Below are 21,676 nucleotides of genomic sequence, written 5' to 3' on the forward strand. Positions count from 1 at the left end.
TTGAGTTCCAATGGTTCTTCACAGCATTATTGGTCCAACTAGTTTCAAGTGCCATGTTGGTTTGACCAATTTGGTCAAAACTTTGTCTTCTTTGGTGCTCCATGGACATTTGATTCTTTCTAATTTCTTTGTTCCACTCTCCCTTACTAGTTGCCCTTTTGATGATTCAGAAGAGGTAGAATTGGAAGAAGATGAAGATGAAGACGAAGTTGTAGAAGAAGAACAACAACGAGCGTTGTTCATTGCTTATGTGACTAAGCTGCATACACGATGGAGAGAGTCACAGAGAGGTGTCAAAGAAGATGGTTGTAGAAGGAGATTGAGACATGGTGGTGGTTAGGGTCTCGTTAAGTAAGTTAGGTATTTTTTTAATTTCCTGCCCAATGGGCATTTATGTTAATTTGAATAACTTAAATGGTATTTAATAAGAGTAAGGCATTTAGGTAATTTTATTTGTCATTTAATAACAAAATTTAACTATGGGTAACCTGTAATTTTTCAAGTGGCTTTACCATGGAATTTACAGCATAATAATGAGTGAACTCTAGTTTCATCAAAAAAATAGTCAGTGCCATATAAAAAACTAAAGAAAAATTTTCAATTCCACCTCGAGTTATCTCTAATATTAATCACCCCTTAAGTTACTCAATTTATCATTGGGATCCTTAGTTTTTATTTATTCATTTCCAATATTATCTCAACATCATAAGTTTTAAATACACTATTAATGAACCATATCTCTCAAACTTTATGAAAATTTATCATTGGGAGAAGACGAAGTCACATACAGTAAAACGAAATGACGAAATGAGTCAAGCGTAGGATTTCTTATTCATATAGTTGTAGTTGTCTTTCTAAAATATTTAACTTGCCTACATTAGCATTTAACTATGATTTCTTAATAATAGGGTGTCTTTGATATATTTACGCTTCATAGGGAATTTAATTGATAAATTGAATAACTCATGTGGTGGCATTGATTTTATGGGGTAACTTAATGGTTCAAGGTATTTGATTTATAATTAATGATTTTATTTATTTATTTATTTGACAGTTGATTCAAGGTATTTGATTTATAATTAATTGTCTTAAAATTTACAGACTGGTATCCCCCTCTTTAAGGCTTTAATTAGTCCATACCCAGCTCCTTTATTCTCATGTCCCACGAATTAAAATTTTTCGTTGGGAAGCATAATGACATAAATGTTCTACGATTATAATCGTTTTCAAAATTTTTGTTTTGTTTTGTTTTGTTTTGTTTTTTTTGTTTTTTTGGTAGGGATAAATCATATTCATAATTTTTGTTTATGTAGGGTGGGAAAGAAACAATGTTTTTTAAGTAGAATCTCAATGGAAAGTTCTGGGAAAAAAATCATCTGCTGTGCAAAATAGTGTATATGTAAGCAAAATAACACATTTAAAGTTTGATTTCAAATTTAAAAAGTCCAAAATAGTCTTGTAATTTCTTTACTTTCTAGACAGTTATTTGACATGTATGTGTATGATTGTGCACAGCAGAGGACGTTTTTTTTTCAAAAAGTTACATTATAAATGAGCATAATGTATTTTCTTCAATAACCATCAATCTTAATATTTTTCATAAACTCTCCAATGATAAATCAACTTAACATACTTTTTATTGTTTCTAACTGATGTGGGTAAAATAGTACGAATCGGGATGAACCATGGTCGGGTCATTTATTCCGATTGGGTATGCTCCAATTACGGTCGAAAGTAGTTCATGGTTTGAGTCCATCAGTTACATAAGGGTGAAGAAAACTCATAGTTAAAAGAAGTAAACGTGACTCCATATGTTTCGGGATATGCAATTGGGCTATAACAGGTAACTACCACCAGCAAGAAGTGGGCGATTGTACTAATCCAAGTAACTGCCCTCAACTCTGTAAGATGGGAGAAACTTTACGATCGAGCGGCCACCAAGAGAAGATACGAATGAATCCAATGGTCGGGAATTAAAGGGAAATCTTATATAAACTAAGGGCTTACGTATAGCTGAGGTATCTAAATTGTTTTCCTCCATTCTATATTGAATTCAAGCTCTGCAACTCGTTAGAATCAGTTCTATTATTAACCTAGCCTTCGGAGGTGGGCCACGTCTAACACTGTTTTACAGGTCATTCCCTAAGGATATAAAGACTGAGCAGATTTTGAACACATCACTAACTATCTTTGATCTTTTTAATTGCTATAATTACAAGAATTACATCCCTCATTGAGTAATTCAAGGGAAGGTTGGTTTTCGAAATAAATGAGAAAAATAGAGAATCAAACAATGAAAACTGAAAATCGATATATAAACCCTTCATCACATAAGAAAATGCCTTCGTTACCTTTAGTTCTATGATCAAATAGGACTATGTTTTAGGTATTGGTATCATTCTACCTTTTCATCATTGCTAATCGATCATATCAATACCAACTCCAAAAACGATATTCCAATTTCAATAAGTAGTTTTCGATACATATCGTATCGGATTAAAAGGGTTTCGTTCCTACTAACCACATTATTATTGCACTTGTCTTTCTCCTTTTTTTTTGATAGAATTATTGCACTCTATCTTCAGTACTTTCAATGGTTGACTCTAAGCTAGAAAGCTGTTCAATAGCCATTGATGGGCCACTTCGCTTTTCTTATTTGTTTGTTTGCTTGCCTGTTTATCTATCTTTGAGCCTTCACCATCATTTACCCTTTTTAAGTGTTCTTGTCTTCTTTTGAGGAGGCATTAGGGTGGTTTTGTCCGTATGAACTCTTACATCCTTGGGCCAAAAAAAAAAAAGAAAAAAGAAGAGATCTCACATCCACCTCTCTTTCTTCCTTTACAAATGTAATATATCATGGAGTGTCTCTCTGAATTGCCAAACTATCAGAAATTGCCAGAAATGTCCAGATGAAGAGGGAATATCTCTCAAACCTAACAAATTCTGAATGCATTTCATCTGAATTGTCTCTTTCTTGTGATTTTTATCGTTAATTGAATCCAATGACGAGTTCTCTGTCTAAGCTGACAGGGCAAACACTGTTGAAACAAAAATATCAAATTAATTATAATGAATTTATCTCATGGTGGATTTTTTTTTAGAAATTACCACTACACTCTAAATTTAAAAGCTTCTTTTGGCGTCTTGTGAATGCAAGGTTATCAGTTAAGTCTATATTATCCCAAGGGTTAGAGATGAACCCTTTGTGTGGATTTTTTGTTGACAAGGTAGAGACAGAATGACATGCTTTTATCTCATGCGAATGGATCAAAAGAATTTGGGCTGCAGGAGCGCTTAGATTAAGAATGACCACTTGGCCCAACACTCAATTCTTCATCCTTGCAAATAGCTTTATAGCTAGCATACAGGCTGCAGCTACACAAGAGAATGACACAATGCTTCTTCTTGAATTTTATAATACATTGCTACTTTATTTGGAAAGAGAGAAATAATATTATTTTTAAAAAACAAAAACCCAACCCCTACTATATATCGTGTAATGTTAATACATGGATAACTAAGCTTAAACTATGGCCTTCTAACCCCATTGATGCAAGGCTGGTATCCATGCAAGAGGACTTTCTTTACAAAATTGTGATCTTATGACATATATAAAATCCATCCACTACCCACTTTGTTATGTGCAAAGATATCTAACAAACTACTGAACAATGGATGATGGTGTATGGGGATTGTAGAAAAAGGAAGCTTTCACTATCTGACAGGAAGGAAAATAAAAGGAAATGACAACGTGGACACATTACTAAGGGCAATTCAAATGGGACTATCTATGACGTCATCAGTGTGAACTATGCCACACGAAAATTGGTGCAACTTGGATTTGGTCTTAGACTTGCTACCCAAACCATGTCAATAGGCTCGGCTGATGGTTTGACAACAACTTTGACTAGTATTTTGACAAACTATACTGGTGCAGTATTTTGTAGCTTCAAATCACCTTTAATTCTTTCTAATTCTTTGATACGGTTCTAATTTCAAGTACTCATACTGTCGATATATACCAAAGCCGTACTGAATTGGTACCGTATCAAATTAAGGGATATAAATGTAATTTTACAATTAAAACACTTTACCTTATCCTTAATTCCCTATTTCAATTTTTTGTTTTGTCCTTCACTCTTATTAGATTTACTTGCTTTGTCTCTATTAATTAGATTTACTTGCTTTGTCTTTGTTAATATTAGATTCTATCGATTGTTTGATCGCAATTTTATTAGGATTTTAATGAACTAATAATATAAGTGGCATGAGTTCGTTCGTACTAAAATTGTACCGCACTAGATATTGTGTTTAAACAGTTTTTCCGCACCGATTGAATATCGAAACCGTACCAAATTGTTTTTGCAAATATCGAAATTGTACTGTACCGTGCAAATTCGGTACAGTACGGTTCTGATTTTCGGTATTCAAAATTGGTAGAGTATTGAAATTGTACCGATTGACACCCTTATGTGGAGTTTTTACTATGAAGTGGCCAGTGTTACTCCAATAATTTTTGTTGAGAGGCTGTTTCGGTGTCTTGACCTTTAGCTACAATTGTAATTCACAAACCCAAACCCAAACCCAAACACTATATGTCTCAAGTCCCAACCTAATTTTCTAACCCTAAGATAGGCCCAAGCCCAACTCATCCTTTTCCTCACAAGTTTCAAATTAGGGCTAGCCGGGCCATTGGTCAACCAGGACTCGGTTGGGCTGGGTGAGCCCCCCGACAAGATTTGAGCCAGAGTGCGCTCGATGCTGCGAGTCTGCAACAATTCAAATCAGAAGGAATAAAGAACAGGAAACAACCCTGGCACCCATGGATGGAATTTGTGATTATAAGTTGTAATGATTTTGTATCACTGAAAACACAGTTCTGAATTTATAACGGAATTATCTAGATCTTAAAAGAGAAATCTTCTCCGGTGTTTTCACGGCTTCTAGTACAATTGTTAATCGCTGCTTGTCGGTATTGGAAGCAATTGGATTTCTCTACAACTGGAATATTATATAATTTTGGATTTTTATAGCGGAGAATATCGAGTTGTCTGGGGATGATTCTGTTTGATCATGTTGCTCAGTCGTGAATTAGGGTTTGCGCTTGGTGTTTTCAATTCTCAGTGCTCCTGGGAGCTTGTTTTTACGAGTTGAGCTTGTTCTGGGGATTCATTTTTTAGTAATGGTAGCGATTACTCAATTTGACACGAAAGTATTTTAGAGCATTGTTGAGGTTATCGGCAGCGAGGCTTGAATGCTTTGGACAGGATAACTTGATCTGGTATCAATCGAGGATTCAAGGCGGGCAGTGTATTCTTAATGACTTCGAGAAGAAAGTTTGGTCTTGGATTACTGGCTGTACTCTTCATCCATACAATAGCCTGGTCTGTTTCTGTGAGCCAAGGTTTGATGCTTCCACCTACTGGCTCGATGTGCTTTAGTAAGAGGTTAATTGTCAGTCATCATCCTATATGTATTTCAATTATTTATTGTCACTCATGTAGCCTCTGCGAGTTATTCTTCAAAAGTCAGTTTTGGTATCCATTTGTACTCCACTCTCAGACTATTGGTTTTTTCCCGTCCCCATCAAACATGCATGCGTACAGTTGTCAGATTATGAGCTGAGATCTAAAGCTTCTTTGGTGAGTCCATTTTTTATGAGGCTGGTAGAGAAGACTTCAAAAACATGGGATCTTTGTCTTCATCTATACTTCCTACAAATAGTCACAGATGTAAATTTTCTCCAAGAGTTCTATGATGCTTTCTTGGTAGAGAGCTGTCAAATGATTCACCCTAATGAGTATTTATGATGCCATGATTCCAAAAATTCACATTTTGCAGATTGCTTGATTTGTAGTAGTTCACCTTCTTTTGGTTATATGTTCTTATTGTTTATGATCAGGATTCTTTGAAGAAAGTAACTGATGGCCTGATTTTGGGTGTTTCAGACAAAATTTATATTAGTTACCTTTTAGCTTACTCTTATAGCTTTTCAGTACTAATATGCTTTAATTGAGTAGTTGAGTTTTTAACCTAGGTTGTAAATATATTTTGATGTGCAGCTTCCATAGTCCCACCTTCTATTTGCATTACCAATTTCTCCCTCTGTCAAGAAGTGCTTGGGTTTGGAATTCAGTCAAATGCAAGGGGTTTCAATTGGTTGAACAAGCTAGATTGCTATTAGTCTATAATGAACAATGTAACACCCCTCATCTTCTGAAAAGAGATGTAAAAGTTTACAGTTTAATGGACAGAGATGGGCCTTAATAGAGAAAAAAGGGTAGGAAAGGTGATGGAGGTAAATTACAGAAATAATCGGGCTTGCTAGAAATAAGCTTTAAGTGATGTTGTATTTGTGCTGGGCCTTTAGTTCAATGGGTTTTCATTGCAATAGACCACTGTACGAGCCTAAATTATGGGTTGGATGTAGGAAAATAAGACTTACTTTATTAGTGTAGTTTTCTTTCATTGAGGGAGGAATTGCTTTTGGCCAATGGATTAGGGAGCCTTGGGGGATCCAGAACAGTTGTTTTCTGTAAGGGTGGGAAGTAATAATGACTCCAGATGGGTGAACTTTTCCTTCATCCATGGTGGAGGAGAACTTCTCTTCCATTAAAAGTAGTTGTTATTGCCTTGGTTGTTAAGGGATAAGATAATAGACTTTTATGAATAAAATTCCTATTACTATTATGAATAGAGTTTCCTATTCTTTTGTCTCCCAATGTTACTTTAGTTTTAATTTCATTGTAGAAGGATATAATCATATAAGATCAGAGAGCCCTCAATGATATGAATAATTGAACGGTGAGATGGATCTTGTTGCTCATGGTCTGTGTGATTCAAATTCTTGTTTTGTGACTCAGGAACCTTATTTGTAAGATTGCAATACTGCTAGTCCAGCAAGGCCAGCGTAGAAGTCTTAATGTAGAGCTAAGTCAAGGTAACTTAGCCCCAAAATATCCATTGATGAACAGAAGCAATTTAGAAACCAAGGACAGAAATTAGAAGGTTAGGGTTGTGGCTATAGGCCAAAATACCCAGTAGAATGCGCCTAAATTTGGGTAGAATACTGATCTGTAGGAGGTAAGATGATGTTGCAAATTTGAGATGATTTCAGTTGATGGAAGTTCAATTATGGAGGTGAATGGAAATTAGAATGTTTATTTTTGTGATGTGATGTGATTGCCGGGTGAAAAATGGATCTAGTGAACAGGAGAAGATATGGAATAGAAGGCTAGTAAACCTGACAGGGTTTGTGAGGTGACAGGAAGCAGAAGATTCAGCAATCAATTATTTTTCAGTCACACACCTGATCGAATGAGAAGTTTCTGCACTAGTTCAACACAACAACTTCAGGACGATTTGATCCTCACTTGATGGTCTTTGCAATCAATGGTAGCCACACAAAAACAGCTCTATTAGGGCTCGAACAAGAGATGGACAGCAGGGAAACGAAATAGAAACTAAAGGAATAGAAGTGGTTTAGCTCTCTCAGCAAGGTTCTTCTAACTCTAGGTGTTTAGCTCTCACAGCATGGCCCTAATCCTTTTTATCACTCAAATGTTCTAGATAAAATAGAAAAGCAAAGCTTCATTAATCAATCTTCAAATCATCTCATGTCTGTGAACAGCGGTTAAATTATATAGAGAATAGGCTCTTGGACAAAATTAGAAACTACTTTGTTGAGACCATTCACATGGGGGTGTTTATTGCACTTTATTGCTGTTGGTGAAAGCCCCGGTATGACCTAGGGGGTCAGTATGAACCTGTTGGATTATTCAGCCTGAGGGTTTGGATACCCCTTGTTAGCCCAAGGAGGAAAAAAAATTGAGACTAACTAGTTCTAAACTAAGAAACTAACTTTGCTGAGGGATAGAAGGCTAACTTTTTTACCAACTAAAGTTGAAACAAAATTTATAAGATTCTCAGCCTTATAAAATATCTTAATCTGGTCTTGGGCTTCGGTGAATCATTTAATATTATTACAACGAGGCTTAGAAACAGGCTGTGACACTGTCCCCATGAACAATTATTTTCACCTCCTGTTCTTAATGTTTTATCCTACATCAGGTTTTGGCATATGTCTGTCACCTCTGTTTAAGCCCTATTAATCGGATCAGTATTAATTTTTCTGTTTTCAGGATCCAGCATAACTTTTGAAATGTGAAATAATTATTTCCTAAAGTCATATATCTTGGATCAGTTGTCAAGAGACTTCAACCTTAACTTGGTCCACATCCGTTTGTTTGATATCAAGATATTAACTCTTCTTTAAAATCTGGTTCGTCAATTTTCTCATCTGTTCCATAACCTAACTTCTTAGGATTCTAGAAGCCCATGCAAAAGATTTTTTGTCACCAATCCCAAGTAGACAGGATGAGGGTGTAAATTTTCATATGTCGTGGTTCTGTGTTCATGAAAGCAGCTCTTGGAAGTGTAAATATAGGGAGGATGGATGATTTTCATAAAGTCCAATTGGTTTGGGAGGTTGGCAGGATAACCGTAATTTTGATCTAAAAATGACTAAATGGGTCGCTAAAAGCAAATTTCTTTGTCATTGGATGTTGAATTCTTGTGGTTTTCTATGTTAGAAAGAGTTCACGGCGAGGCTTTCCGTTCCTGCTGGACGGTGATGCAATATGCATTGTCTAAATATTGATCCAATTTATTTTTCGAACAAAACTTTTGATGCTATGGTGATGCAATTCTAGGAGGGATGAGGATCAGCCTATTGGGGGTTTCAGTTGGTTTTTGAGGGATCAGGCAAAATTGGTTGACATAATTATCATTTTGGGAGGTCATGGAGTAAAATGTCAATAGTGTTGCTGCCAATAGCAGGTGAGCTAGGCATGGATGTGTGTGTATGTCCACATCCACCTGTACCTAAATAGACAGGGACATTCAAATTAGAATTAGAAAATAAACAAGAGAAGCCTGCTACGACTATTACTTAATATTTTATTACCTTATAGGCTATGTCAACAATCAATATACTGGTAGTAAGCGTGTTCCCTTATTCCAAAGATCCATCACTGAGAAAAGGTTGCATAATGTATAACTCTCTGGTACAGGTAGGGTGGGGAAGAAGCAGTGAGCAATATATGTATCGTATTGTTAAGCTGCGGCTTCTGGAAATGATAAGTGCATACACTCTAGAAACTAGTTTTCTTGGTTATTTCTAAATAATAGCCATGCTCAAAGAGGCAAACAAATGATAACCGTACACAAAGAGATGAACTACCTAATAGCCTTACATAAGGAGATGAAAGGTGCTAATGGAAGCATATTTTGTTTCTCCCTGTGAATTTTGTTCTATATTTGTGCCAACTGGTAAGCACTGATTGGATAGCAGTCAGTTGAAGATTCCGTGTAGCACCCTGTGGCTATAATTTTATTGACAGCTTGCGTTGGATGAAAGGAATCCCAGAAGATATATCGATCTCTGTTTGAACAAAATTTTTGCAAGGGAAGGCAACTTACAGCTCCACCATATTTCCCATTTCCACAGCAAGCTTCATTTGGAATGGTAAAACCTACAATATCATATGCAGCAGATCCACATTAAAGCCGGTTCAATTCTTATTTGGATTGAATCTTATTCTTTAACATGGGGACAGACTTTTGTTATGGAGAGCTCCTAGGCCAAACTTTGAATTAGTACCCAGGGAACTCGGTTTGAGATCCAGGAGGTCTGCATAGCCCCTAGAGTATGCTTTGATTCTGAATCTGCTCAAGTTACTTTTAGAGTGACTGGTCATGGTATACTAACCGTAGTTGGAAGGTTTGTTGATCATGTCTCTGAAGATGCGATATGCGTCATGGTACACAAAGAAAGAGCCAGGTAGGCTGGCATTGAGTGTGTTGAGCAGCTGAACTAGGCGGGTATTGTACAAAGTGACCAAGTTGTTGACTGGTTCGACACAACCTTCAGTGTTGTTTGCCTTGGAAAGTTGACTGGGTATGCATCCAAGTGCTCCAAGCCCAACCAGCAGCATCTTCCTTACTCCCAAACTGTATAAACTCTGCAGATACAAGAAGCATTATAACTTATTATAAATCTTTTAGGCTATGCTTTGTATGTACACTTTTGAGTTCTCAATATGAAAAATACATTCTTTACAAGAATGTGAACACTATCTGAACTTGTCTGATTAAAATGCGTTCTCTATTCTACTACACATTGAAAATTGACAGGAATAAACAGTTGAAGCTGAACCCATCTTGAATGTGTATCTTTCTTCCGCATTCTGAATCACTCAGTGTTGTCTTGACAAAATTCTAGGATTCCAACCTGAGCATCATAGTCCTTAGTCACATTCTATGTTAGTGTGGGTTTGAATACTCTGGTCAGTAAACAGTAAAAATTTGGTTTGGAGTGAATTCTGATATCGTCATATGAATTTCATCTGTGTAAGTTGTCAGATTTCCAGTTGCTTCCATTTCAAAGAAACCGAGCTTTTTATCCAACTGTGGCAGAGATCTGAATACAAATTGCTGCTTTCCTCTGCGATTTGCAGGCAATAAATGGAGAAGGTCACTCACGGACCTCAGGTCACATGTCACTCCTCTAAATGGGAAAGACACCAAAATGTTAGCTTTATGATACTTCTAATCCTTCACTGTGTGGTTGGCTGCCTCCTTGCCCGTCCTTTTATTTGGTTTCTGGGTTTATTTGGTATCACATTAACATAGCGACAGCTTGACATATAGTTTAAAGCTGTTGCAGAAACATTTATGGAAATGAAAGATGACGGGTCTACCATATTCAATGGGAGGGAGCTAACATAGGTGAGGTACATGGTCCATTCATTGACTCAACCATATGGTCTTACTCCTGTACTGATGTGATTGAAAATAGCACTAGTGCAGAGGAGCGTGGGGTAGAGGATTGTGTTCCCTTTTCGTCCTTTAACCACACATTTATGAGGGGACCCACTTTTGAATATTAATAACCATTGATTACAATTGGGTCTCCCTCCTAAATGTGTGATATAAAAGTATGAAGTGAGCACAATCCTTTACCCATTAGGATAGTATCCCAACTCGTGCGGGTCTTTCATATTTTCTGAGTGAGAGAGAGAGAGAGAGAGAGTTTTAAGATATGAACATACCTTAAGCTGTTGTGATAAGTTTTTGATGAGGAGATCTGCAAAGGCTTCACCATTGTAGTTTTTGCTCGAGGTATACATATCAGGGAGGAGGTAATTGTTTATGTAGTCATTTCCACCAATGCTGATAAGAAAAATGGATTTTCTCAAGAACTGTGAGAGTGCTTCTGGTGTTTGGAAAAATGGTGGTAACTCCAGCCTCACAGTCTTTTCAAATAATAATATCTGACCATTTAATGGTGTCCTGGCACCCTACAAAATTTAAATGCCAAGAGGAACAATCCGGGAAAAAAAAAAAAAAAATTCATTTCTTGGTGCTCATATTTAATTGCATTCATCAAAAGAAAAGAAACTCACAGAGCAAATAGAGTTTGAAATTTACATAATGTTTGCCAGTTTCATCAAGGATTCCTGCAGCTGCTGAAGCGTAATTGACTCCTCTCAACATTTTTAGTCCTTTAGATCTTAAGCTCAAATATGGAGGTATAAGGGGTAAACCCAAAAGCAGTGCTAAATTCATGAAATTTGAAGGAGAAAAAGAAGAAATTAGAACAAGAGCTTAGATTATATTAAAGATGGATGAAAATGGTGAAGCACATTACCACCATAGTCGACGACAGTAAGACCATTGCAGAATCGACCAGTCGGAAGACCCATATCGATCCCATAAGGAAAATAGTTTGCTTTTGCCATGGAAGGTAGGTAATTGTTGTTACCATTGTCGATCAGTGAATCACCAAAGATGAACATGGCTGGTGTGAGTGGACTGGCTTGGTTGCCCATGCATGAGATCACCTGCAGAAAGAGAACAGACAGATAACTTAGTGCAGATGTTAATCTTCTAACTTCCATCTCTTCCTAGCAGGCAATCTTTCTTGGGTTTCAAGAGCCTTTTTATAGTGGATGAAAGAGTTCTTGAAGACTTGAACAAAGCAATGGTACTCTTCTTAGGGTGCTTCATATTCATAATCACATTGAGCTGTTTTACCAGTCTACCTACCACGGTACGTACCATGCCAAGCTCCAGCTGGGCTTGTTACCATAGGAGTTTTACTGGAATTGCTGCAGTTCATGACCCGTGAAAATGAAATATACTCATCCTCCATTCTCTGTCTTCTACTGTACAATTAATGCTTTTGCCTTGAAAATCGTGTTCTTTTAATGGCTATGCTTTTCCAATCTTGCTAAGCTGAACTGTTCAACGAGACTTACCATGGTCAGATCGCTTGTTTTTCAATAGTCGAGATTGATCTTGATCCAACGGTCGATTTCTTTTAGCTGAACGGTTAGCTCATTAATGGCACTGAACTGAAGCAATCTCGATGCTTTTCATGGTAGAAGATCATAGACCCAATTGTCATTCCTTAAAAAAAATTTGGTTTTAGGGTTTTGATGCACATAACCAGCATTCAAGCAGCTGTACGTCCTCAGCTAGAGATGGTGAAGGTTGAGTCATTTGTTGCCATTGCAGCTGCTGTCCCTCCTCTTTCTGTCTTCCACCATGAACTGGAAGCTATATTTATGGGTCTTCAATGTATATCTGTGGATATGAGTGTGTGATGGTCCAGTTGATTCTCGGAGTGCTATTGATTTATCAAAGGGTGAAAGGATTCACCTTGGAGGAGCTGGTTATTTATTTCAAATATTCAGAAGGATGCTTTCGAGTTCTTAATTGGGAAGGAAGAGCAAGTCTATGTTCAACACAACTGTAACATCCACAATTAAAAGTGTTAATTTATATCACATGCCATTTATGGAAATCGAAACCGTGCTGTTCACATCATACTTTACTGTATTAAATAAATTTGATATGGTTGGTATGACATGGTTGTACCATTGATAATTAGTCCAAACGATATGGACAACATAACACAAATGAATCAAAATGCAACAATATCGTATGGGTATCGAGTAAATATGGTACGGTATTGATATTAAATATTTGTAGGGTAATTTTCATATGGACCCCTGAGGTTTGGTCCATCTCACTTTTAATCTAAATAAATGGACACTTTACATTTGCCTCCCATGAGGTATGTAATAAGATCAATTAAGGACAAATTGTAATTTTTATGACCGAAATACCTTCTTATTTATTCTACCGTAAGATTTGCATCATGTCTTCATAATTATATCTAACGGTGAAAATCAAAAGAGTGGGGTATTTGCATAAATTTATGAATGATTAAACCTTTGAATATAAAATCAAATAAGTGTGGATTCACTTGTAAAAACTATTTTTTATAAAAATCTCTGTTAGGTGATCAGACTCTTCTTCTCCCTAAAACGTGTCTACTCATTTGCCAGAATATTTGGTAGAACAACCGGAGGTGGTGCACCCCGATCTCAGCTCTATTTCTGCCACCAAAACATACCGTCTCGATAAACCCTTACTGCCACCACTGAACTTGCCTGTCCAGACTGCAATGGTGGTTTTCTTGAAGAATATGAAAACCCGGGTAAGATAGTGAGTTTGGATCATTTTATGAGCATTTGTGTCAACATCTTGAGAAACAAACAATAAAGAAGTATCTACATATCACGAGATATGTGTTTATCATATCTTTGCCTAAAACAGATTAATAGACAAACTTCAAAAGTCATGTTGGATCTTCACCCGTGCTTGTTGAGTCTTACCATGGAATTATCTACCTAACTTCGCCCATCACATAATCCTAGCTAGTCGGGCCACCACTGGTGTTTCTGATATCTTTTCTTGGAAGAGTGAAGTTAAATAAATTTTAAAACAAATTTCAGGCAAACTAAACACAAAGTTCCAACCTTTTCTATTGAATCTTAACCCCTAAAAGCTAAATGTGATCTTCCCTTCACTTATAACATGATCCTAGAGCTTCATTTAGCAAGTTCAATCACCTTTGAAGCTTTTGACGCACTAGTTAACTATCAAAAACCCCGACTAGGATCATGTGATGGGCAAAGTTAGGTAGATAATTCCATGGTAAGACTTAGCAATCACGGGTGAAGATCCAACATGACTTTTGAAGTTTGTTTGTTAATCTGTTCTAGGCAAAGATATGATAAACACATATCTCGTGATATGTAGATGCATCTTTACTGTTTGTTTCTCAAGATGTTGACACAAATGCTCATAAAATGATGCATATTCTAAATTGAAGCTTGTTATGGTGAAGACCAACTTTCACCATTTTTCATTACTTTTGACGATGGCTCTTGTCAAATTTTGAATTCCTTGAAATGACTGATTTTGGGCCCCAAATTGTTTGGAAGTGCTATGTTATTTTGGTGTGCTTAAGGGTATAAGGGTATTTTGGTCTCTTTTTTTTTTTTAAATAAAGAATTTTCACCTTTAATTTTTTATAGTCTCTTAACAGGGTTGAGCAGGATAGAAAAACTACTAGGTACTTATTCTGTTCATCTTCTTCCTTATAGTGAAATATCATACCTGGTCGGCCATGTTGATTTTCTAAGAGAGTTAGGAATTACTACTTTTACTAAAGCTCTACTTGGGTGCTACGGATTTAATGCGGTCGAGATTGAAACGAGGGTTAAGATTTCAACTCGACCGCTCATTTTGTCCAAGTGGTTTAAAGCATTTTTGTGAAACGTAGGGTCGAGATCGAAATCTCGATCCTGATTCACTGTACACAGCACAGTGCTTGCGCAGCACTCAAACAATTTCACTTTTCCTATCCTATCTCAATAGATGCTTTAGTTTAGCCCAGTTTCAAGGTATGAGGTGATATGGAATTAGGACTTTTGATCTCTCTAAGGTTTGGCGGAATTGGCCACCTTCATTTATATTGGAGAGCTCCTTTGTTGCCTCCTGGGAAGTTAACTTGGAGATCTTAATATAATTAATCAGTTGGATGAAAAATAATAATAATAAATAAAAAAGAGATGAAACCACCGAAAAAAGTAACACTTGGAATACAGTTATCTATTCTTCATAGTTTCTAAAGCCCATCAAAGGCCTGCTTTAAAAAAGCCCATTATAAAGCTTTTCTTTTGGTAGAAAAAGCCCATATGAAGCTTGACTATCTGATGTATTTTTTTTTCTTTCTCTCACAATATTCAAATGTCCTTCCTTTTGAACTGAAGAATCTATTTCAAGCACCAAAATAGATATCTTGATAGACAATCTTTTGTCATGACTTAGAATCTCTCCCCTCCCTTGGAATCAAATTGTCTGCATCATTTCTGAAACCCAATTCTGTTCACTGTATCAGCCGACCTAGGTTGTCTGATTTAGCAAAAACCATAATTTAATGGAAGCTTCGATCTTCTTTCTTGTCATCCATCAATCCCCAATGCCCAGATGCCAGATTTCCTTACCAAAAGAAAGCAATAAGACCTCATCAATGTCGATACAGCTTTGTGGGAAGCATGTGAGTATTTCCTCAAAAGGCAAACCAGTGTAGCTACCTGTGCTTCGTCGAAGTTTGCACTCTTGAGCAGCAAAGGACGGCTATGGAACCCAACACTGCAACTCACACATCCATATGAACACTTCATAGAATCCCCAAACCCTAAAAATACTCCCTCCATCCGTACCCATGAGAGTACTAGTCCTCTTCCAAATCCACTTCAATTCTTAAACACAAACCCATGAAGAAAAACACACCTTTCCCACTGCTTCACTTTTTCCTTGCAACCATCCAACTCTGCATGTGTTGCTGCTTCTGCTGCTGCACCTTTGTTCCTGCTTTTTACATCTCTAGTTTCTATTTAGTGAAGGTGAAGTGAAGAAACTGTTAGGTATTTGACCTGGAACAAGTGGAGTCAAGTCCTTTAACATATTTCATACTGAGCTGATCCAATTTAGCGTCCACACACCAAATTAAACCCCATTAACAAAAGAGATCGAGGGTTGGCTATGGGAGCTGCTGCACCACTGATGTATGGGGGCAAGTTGCTCTCGGATTTGCCGGTGGTGGCCTGAATGGGATCATGTGATGAGTGAAGGAAGATCACATTTAGTTTTCAAGCTTGGGTGAAGATCCAACAGACAAGGCTTAGAACTCTGTGTTTAGTTTGCCTAGAATTTGTTTTTAAATTAATTTAACTTCATTCTTCCAAGAAAAGATATTGGAAACACCAATGGTGGCCCGACTAGGATCATGTGATGGGTGAAATTTGGTAGATAATCAACTTCGTTCCACAGGAGAGCTCAGCAAGGGTGAAGATCCAACAGACATGGCTTAGAACTTTGTGTTTAGATTTGATGTTTTATCTTAATTATGGAGAAAGGTTATTCTAATTGAATTTGTCTGTTCATCTGTTCTAGGCAAAGATATACTATACATTTATAAACGACACAGTCAAATTCTATAGAATTTGAAATATCAATCTCATTATGCGGTCCTTCACCTCAAACCATTTCAATTTTCTATGACATGCATTGCTTTTTCTTGTTTCCGCGGTTTGCTCAAATTTTCTCTTAAAATCTTACCTTTTAAACTGAGAATCCATTTGGTAACTTATCAAGTATTTTTATTTAAAATTAATTTTAAATATTTTCAAATGCAAAAACACTTTTATAGACATTTGATAAAACTCACTTCTAAAGTAAAAATAGTATTCATAGGGTTTTATTAGAATTTTTATGTTTAGAATGCTAAATTCCATGAGCATTCTTCTCTAAACTATTCTACATAAACTTACCTAGTAACCCAATTTTCGCTTTGAGAGAAAAACGCAGCCGGTGCATCTATACAATTTCTTAAAGCATAAAATCTCATAAATTTCAATATATATTTCAAAAATCACTTGAAATAAAATAGTTTTGTCAGATAGTTTCCAACCAACTTTCTTGTTTCTTAAACAAAAAAATATCAAAAATTGTTTTTCAACGGTTATCAAACAGCTCCTAAATTGTAAGAGAAAATTTAATACTAGTTTTGAAGAGAGAGACACTGGGATCTGCTTCAATTGGAACCTTTCATGGTAAAGCTAAGAAAAAGGATTTAACTAATAAATGTTAAATCATACACTTTATTATACCTTCTTCTCTTGATAATTCAAAACTAATGATGGAATTAGGATCTGATTACTGTTTGTTTCTTAAAAACAGCTTCGATCAGTTCCAGAAAACCCATTAATTAGTTGAAGTTGAAGAAGAACACCGACTAATCTGGGTCAGCCCACACAATTCTCAAGGGGAACCCACTAATCTTAAGTTGGAGAGCACGCCCTCGTGCTCTAAACTTCTTCAAACTGCCAGTCTTTTAACCATTAATTTATGATTGCCTTCTTGAAGTGTTTAGGGATTCTGGGTTTTAGTGATTCTATGCAGTGATCACTTTTCCATGTTCTTCAAAGCTCTTGATTTGATGATTGCTCATGCTTCATGGTTCAATTCTATGGGTATCTATGATAGAGAGCTAGCTGATCAGTGATCACCAGCTTTTCCTTTTCACAATTTGAAAGGAAAGAAGAATATTCTAGGCTTGTCGGTTTGTAAGTTTAGCTTACTGAATCTTTGACATAGAAAAATTAGATATCATCTATCTTTCTCTAGACGTATAGATTTCTTTCTGAGTTGCACTAGTGGTCCAAAATCCTGCAGATTATTAAGAATCAACCAAATCCCATTTTTAATTATAACTTAATTACACTTCCAATGTAATAAGGGTGCCCAGTTGACACAGTCAACAATCTTAGAACTCTCTCATCTCCCACACATTCAATATTTCTTCTGTTGTCATTAGAATGATCCTTCAATCATACTTTACTAAAAGAAGTAATGAATAATAAAAAGGAACAAAGAAGTACTTTTAATATGCATTTTGATGAATATTTCTTTCTTGTCATTCTTATATGAATGTAGAAGCAACTAATGAAGGACTTTCTGAAAATCCACTAAGAATCAAACTATTCTTACTTGTTAGGGTTGAAGAAACGACATAGAGAAGAGTTTTACTTTTATTGTAAAATGAGAGGGTTTTGACAGGTTTCTCATATTTAGGATGTCAATTTTTACGAATAAATCTTTTTAAGTGTATTTCACTTAAATTCATCCTACGCTCAACTTCTTCTGACCAAAGACAATTTTTTTAGGTGGAAAATATTTTTTAGAAATTTGAATTTATATTGTAAAAATTATCAAAAACAACACAATTTCATCAAAAAGTTTTCAAAAACACCAGAAATTATTTTTAGGTGCGTTATCAGTGAGGTCAAAAGCTTTTTTTTTTTTTCTTCTTCTTCTGGTAAAAAAACAAAGCTAGAGACTAGCTGCAAGGGTGTCAGACCTATATCCCATGTTTGTTTTAAAATATTTAAAATAGAGATTCTGACAGTTGAAAACTCTCTTTGAAGTACCCAAGAAATGACACATGGTTGTTTGGTTTCCACTTTCTTTAATTTCTGTTATTTGAGCTGGTAAGGAATCTTTGACTCAGTACAAAAGATTGACTACCATTTGTAATGAACACTCAATCACAAAAGACTCCTTTTTAATCATTAAAATTTTAATAAACCAGCTACCAGATTATGATCAAGTAATTAACTAGTATCACGCCTTACCTCATAAAAATGTAGTTTTTTTTTTTTTTAACAGGAATTTTAATATATGAAAAATTATATACGCCATCTATAAGAGTCGAATTTACGACTTGTCTACTAAAAAATATGTATTTTACCACTCTACTAACCCTGCATTGGCTATAAAGATGTGTTTGAAATCCTAAACAAGTGTAAACCCGGTTGACGTATGACACTTGTCCCTAAAGTTTGAGCCACTAAACTCCAAAACCCAACTCAAGAACAGCCTTTAAGAGCATGCATAACTGATTTGAAATGGAAATCTTTCTTCAAATGTAGATGCTCCAAGCTTTAAGTTATGGTTAGCTAGCCTCTAGTACTAAAAAAAAATCTAATTAAACAATTGCAAATCCAGTTGAGGAAGGGCACTTGTCCCTAAAGTTGGACCACTTTGAGCCGACCAAACTCCAAAGCCCAGCTCACATAGCAGCCTTTGAGAGCTTGTCTGGTATGAAATAGAAATCTTTCTTCAAAATTTAGAGGCCAAGATTGATTTATGGTTAAATTTGTTGATCTCCACTACTATAAGAAACTGTGCTATATATATAAAATGTTTATATGGGGAGAAGAGAGAAGCCCATATGGCAGTGTTTTTAATACTTTGGGAACCCTAGGTTTAGTGGGTGACTCAACCTCGGCCACAAAATAAACTTAGGTAGGTTGCATGCATGGCAGCAGACAAGAGGAAACACCCGTATCTTCCATTTGACACTATCTTAACACCTAAGTTCCAAGTCATACGCTTTCAAGCCAACCCATAAAGCTAAGTTCAACTTTTCGATCTTTGAACTATGTTCTTTCGAGTCTCCCAAAGTCTTACACATTATAAAAAGAAAGAAAGGAGGCAAAGGAGATGTTGTAACCCTAGCTTTGACTTGAGTTTGGACTACTGATCCTTCTATAAAACTGACTACCTTGTTCTACTTCTTTCCTCTCTTTTGTTGTTAATTTGAAGTTGAACAACAGACAAACATACTCAAGGAAGGAAGACAAAGATGGTGACTTTAAGGTCTTCATGCTTAGTTCTTGTGCTTCTCTTCACTTCTCTTGCCCTAAGGAGCAGTTCTGTACATGCCCAACAAGGTAAACATACATGGGTCTCTCTTCTTCATTTTTCTTTCCCTTATTAGGTTCTTTCTATGAAGGTTCCAAGTGGGTAACTCTATTCTGAACTCTTTTGTACCTGCAGGTATGGAAATAGTGAAAAATGAAAATGGAATAGCAGAGACTGGAGCTAAAGCTTTATTTGTTTCAAGGGTCAGTTACTGTCTCATGATTCTTTAGGGTTTTAGCTTGGTAACCTCTGGGGAGATTGTTGTACTAAATTGAATTATTTTTGCAGAAGCTCGTCGAGGGTGTGCCTGCTGCAGCTGTTGTTACTGAAAACAAAAGGTTGGGAGGAAGGAAATTGGTGCTAAGTAGTATCTTGAAGAAGAACACGATGGAAGAAGTTGCTGTGAAAGGAGAAACTGCAAAGATTTCAGGTGCAGCTCATTCTGTTGAAAAATGTAACAATGAAGGGAAGGGAGAGTTGAGTCTAGAATGTAAAATGAAAGATGGAAGTCTTCTTCCTATGAAGACAAGTAGTGCAGTTCATGGTCTTCTAGCTTTCACTGCAGATTATCGAGTTCCAAAACCTCACCCCCCTAAGAATAATTGAGGAAAATCAGTGAAGGCCCTTTAGGAAATTTTTTTGTTCTTTTCTTTTTGTTTTTTGTTCTTTGTATCTATAGATGTTCTAACCAAAAAGGGTGCGAAATATCATACATGTATGTAATCAATAGATTTCTAAAGTTCAAAGAAATTCTTTTTTCATACTAAGAGACTCAAGATTCTTATTTTTCTTTAGTGGGTTCTTTCATTTTTATTTTCTCTATTACATGGAAACTGCAAAAAATGTTCAAAGTGCTTGGCTGTTTCTTTAAATAGTTCATCAGTCCAAGTTTTTAGAATTGGGTGAGGGGCAAAAGAGTGGAGTATATGTTCAATTTCAATATTTGGTTGTTTGGATGCAGGAGAGGACATGAATGCTTCAAATAAGCCACTTGGAGCATCACAGAAAAACATTCAGGTCTACTCTCTCTCTCTTCCCTGATCTCACCTAAGACATTAATGGGTACTTACAAATTATACATTTTACACTTGTTTAAGATGTATTCTCCGAATGATTCTAGGTCTAGAATGCATTTTGAAGCAGGAAAAAGAGAATTAGGTTTCAGAATGCCTTCCAGACCCAGAAACTATTCAGAGAATGCATACCAAACACTGCCAGATTTAATATTTACCATTAAAGTTGCTCCTGTTTATCCACCCTAACAAGTGATCCTTTTGGTGTTATTCCCAGAGAGCGAGCAACTTGAATTCCAAGCATGATGCTTCCCAACTCAAATCCCAAGACTCAGAAGCTGTTTCAAATTGTGGCAGCAGCTTGAAATGTTCTTCAAGAGCAAGGAAATTAGATTCACCAGAATATCATGATCATCTGCACAAAGCTGAATCCCAAAAGCTTCTTGAAGCTAGTAATGAGATTGTGGCCTTGATGCACAAAGATTACTCTGGGATGAATCGTCGCAAGCCTCCTATTAACAACCAAGAACCCTTACAGAGAAATCAGAAACCATAGTCAGCTGCTTATAGCTTGTTAGGTTTACAATTTTGACTCCCCCATAGAAAGAGAAGTTCCTTGACTTTTATTTCCAACTGCTAATAAACCCTTTCTTTCTTTGTAACAGCCATACTATACAGGCAGAAAAAGTAGATGTTGGTTTGTTTTTTTTTCCTAATGCTCAGCAAGTAGGAAGAGGAGTAGAAATAAATGATGTACATTACTGAAGTAGTTTTATGAAATGTAGCAAAGTGTTCTTTGGTTTTCTTCTTCTTCTTCTCTTTTTCTTTCTATTTTTTCTTTTGTTGGGAGGGGAGCAGGGTGTGAGAGGAATCCGGATCTTCTACCTTGACAGGTGGAGATTTGTGCACCCCTCACACTTTACCACACATTAGATGGGGGCTTACCTCTGATTTTTCTTGTCGGAATTCAGAGGTGG

The 21,676-nt window shown here is 36.3% G+C and overlaps 2 protein-coding genes across 2 annotated transcripts; one reads left to right on the plus strand and one right to left on the minus strand.

Annotated features, from left to right (window-relative positions):
- Positions 1–8,488: 8,488 nt before the first annotated feature.
- Positions 8,489–12,023, minus strand: GLIP7 (GDSL-motif lipase 7). Its single transcript, XM_089159033.1, has 5 exons — positions 11,711–12,023; positions 11,491–11,618; positions 11,112–11,360; positions 9,770–10,022; positions 8,489–9,533 (listed from the first exon to the last, which is right to left on the minus strand). Exons 1-5 carry the CDS (start codon positions 11,958–11,960, stop codon positions 9,313–9,315), a joined length of 1,101 nt encoding a protein of 366 aa, XP_089015159.1. The 5' UTR covers positions 11,961–12,023; the 3' UTR covers positions 8,489–9,312.
- Positions 12,024–19,483: 7,460 nt separating this feature from the next.
- LOC149013311 (uncharacterized) lies at positions 19,484–21,571 on the plus strand. The gene is made up of 5 exons (XM_089159035.1): positions 19,484–19,715; positions 19,822–19,889; positions 19,975–20,116; positions 20,648–20,703; positions 20,977–21,571. Exons 1-5 carry the CDS (start codon positions 19,628–19,630, stop codon positions 21,253–21,255), a joined length of 633 nt encoding a protein of 210 aa, XP_089015161.1. The 5' UTR covers positions 19,484–19,627; the 3' UTR covers positions 21,256–21,571.
- The last annotated feature ends 105 nt before the right edge of the window (positions 21,572–21,676 follow it).

The sequence above is a fragment of the Hakea prostrata genome, chromosome 6, assembly GCF_041222555.1.
Source record: "Hakea prostrata isolate BN-2017 chromosome 6, UWA_Hpros_2, whole genome shotgun sequence".
In the NCBI taxonomy this organism is placed as follows: Eukaryota; Viridiplantae; Streptophyta; class Magnoliopsida; order Proteales; family Proteaceae; genus Hakea; species Hakea prostrata.

What these genes read in the sequence shown, in the direction of transcription:
- GLIP7 (XM_089159033.1), bottom strand. Translation starts at nt 11,960, where the DNA reads ATGGAAGTTAGAAGATTAACATCTGCACTAAGTTATCTGTCTGTTCTC. An exon ending in TACTGTCGTCGACTATGGTG is followed by an intron (nt 11,619 to 11,710) that starts GTAATGTGCTTC and finishes TCATGAATTTAG; the next exon opens with CACTGCTTTTGGGTTTACCC. An exon ending in CAACAAACCTTCCAACTACG is followed by an intron (nt 9,534 to 9,769) that starts GTTAGTATACCA and finishes ATGATATTGTAG; the next exon opens with GTTTTACCATTCCAAATGAA.
- LOC149013311 (XM_089159035.1), top strand. Translation starts at nt 19,628, where the DNA reads ATGGTGACTTTAAGGTCTTCATGCTTAGTTCTTGTGCTTCTCTTCACT. An exon ending in AAGCTTTATTTGTTTCAAGG is followed by an intron (nt 19,890 to 19,974) that starts GTCAGTTACTGT and finishes TTATTTTTGCAG; the next exon opens with AAGCTCGTCGAGGGTGTGCC. An exon ending in AGAAACTGCAAAGATTTCAG is followed by an intron (nt 20,117 to 20,647) that starts GTGCAGCTCATT and finishes GTTTGGATGCAG; the next exon opens with GAGAGGACATGAATGCTTCA.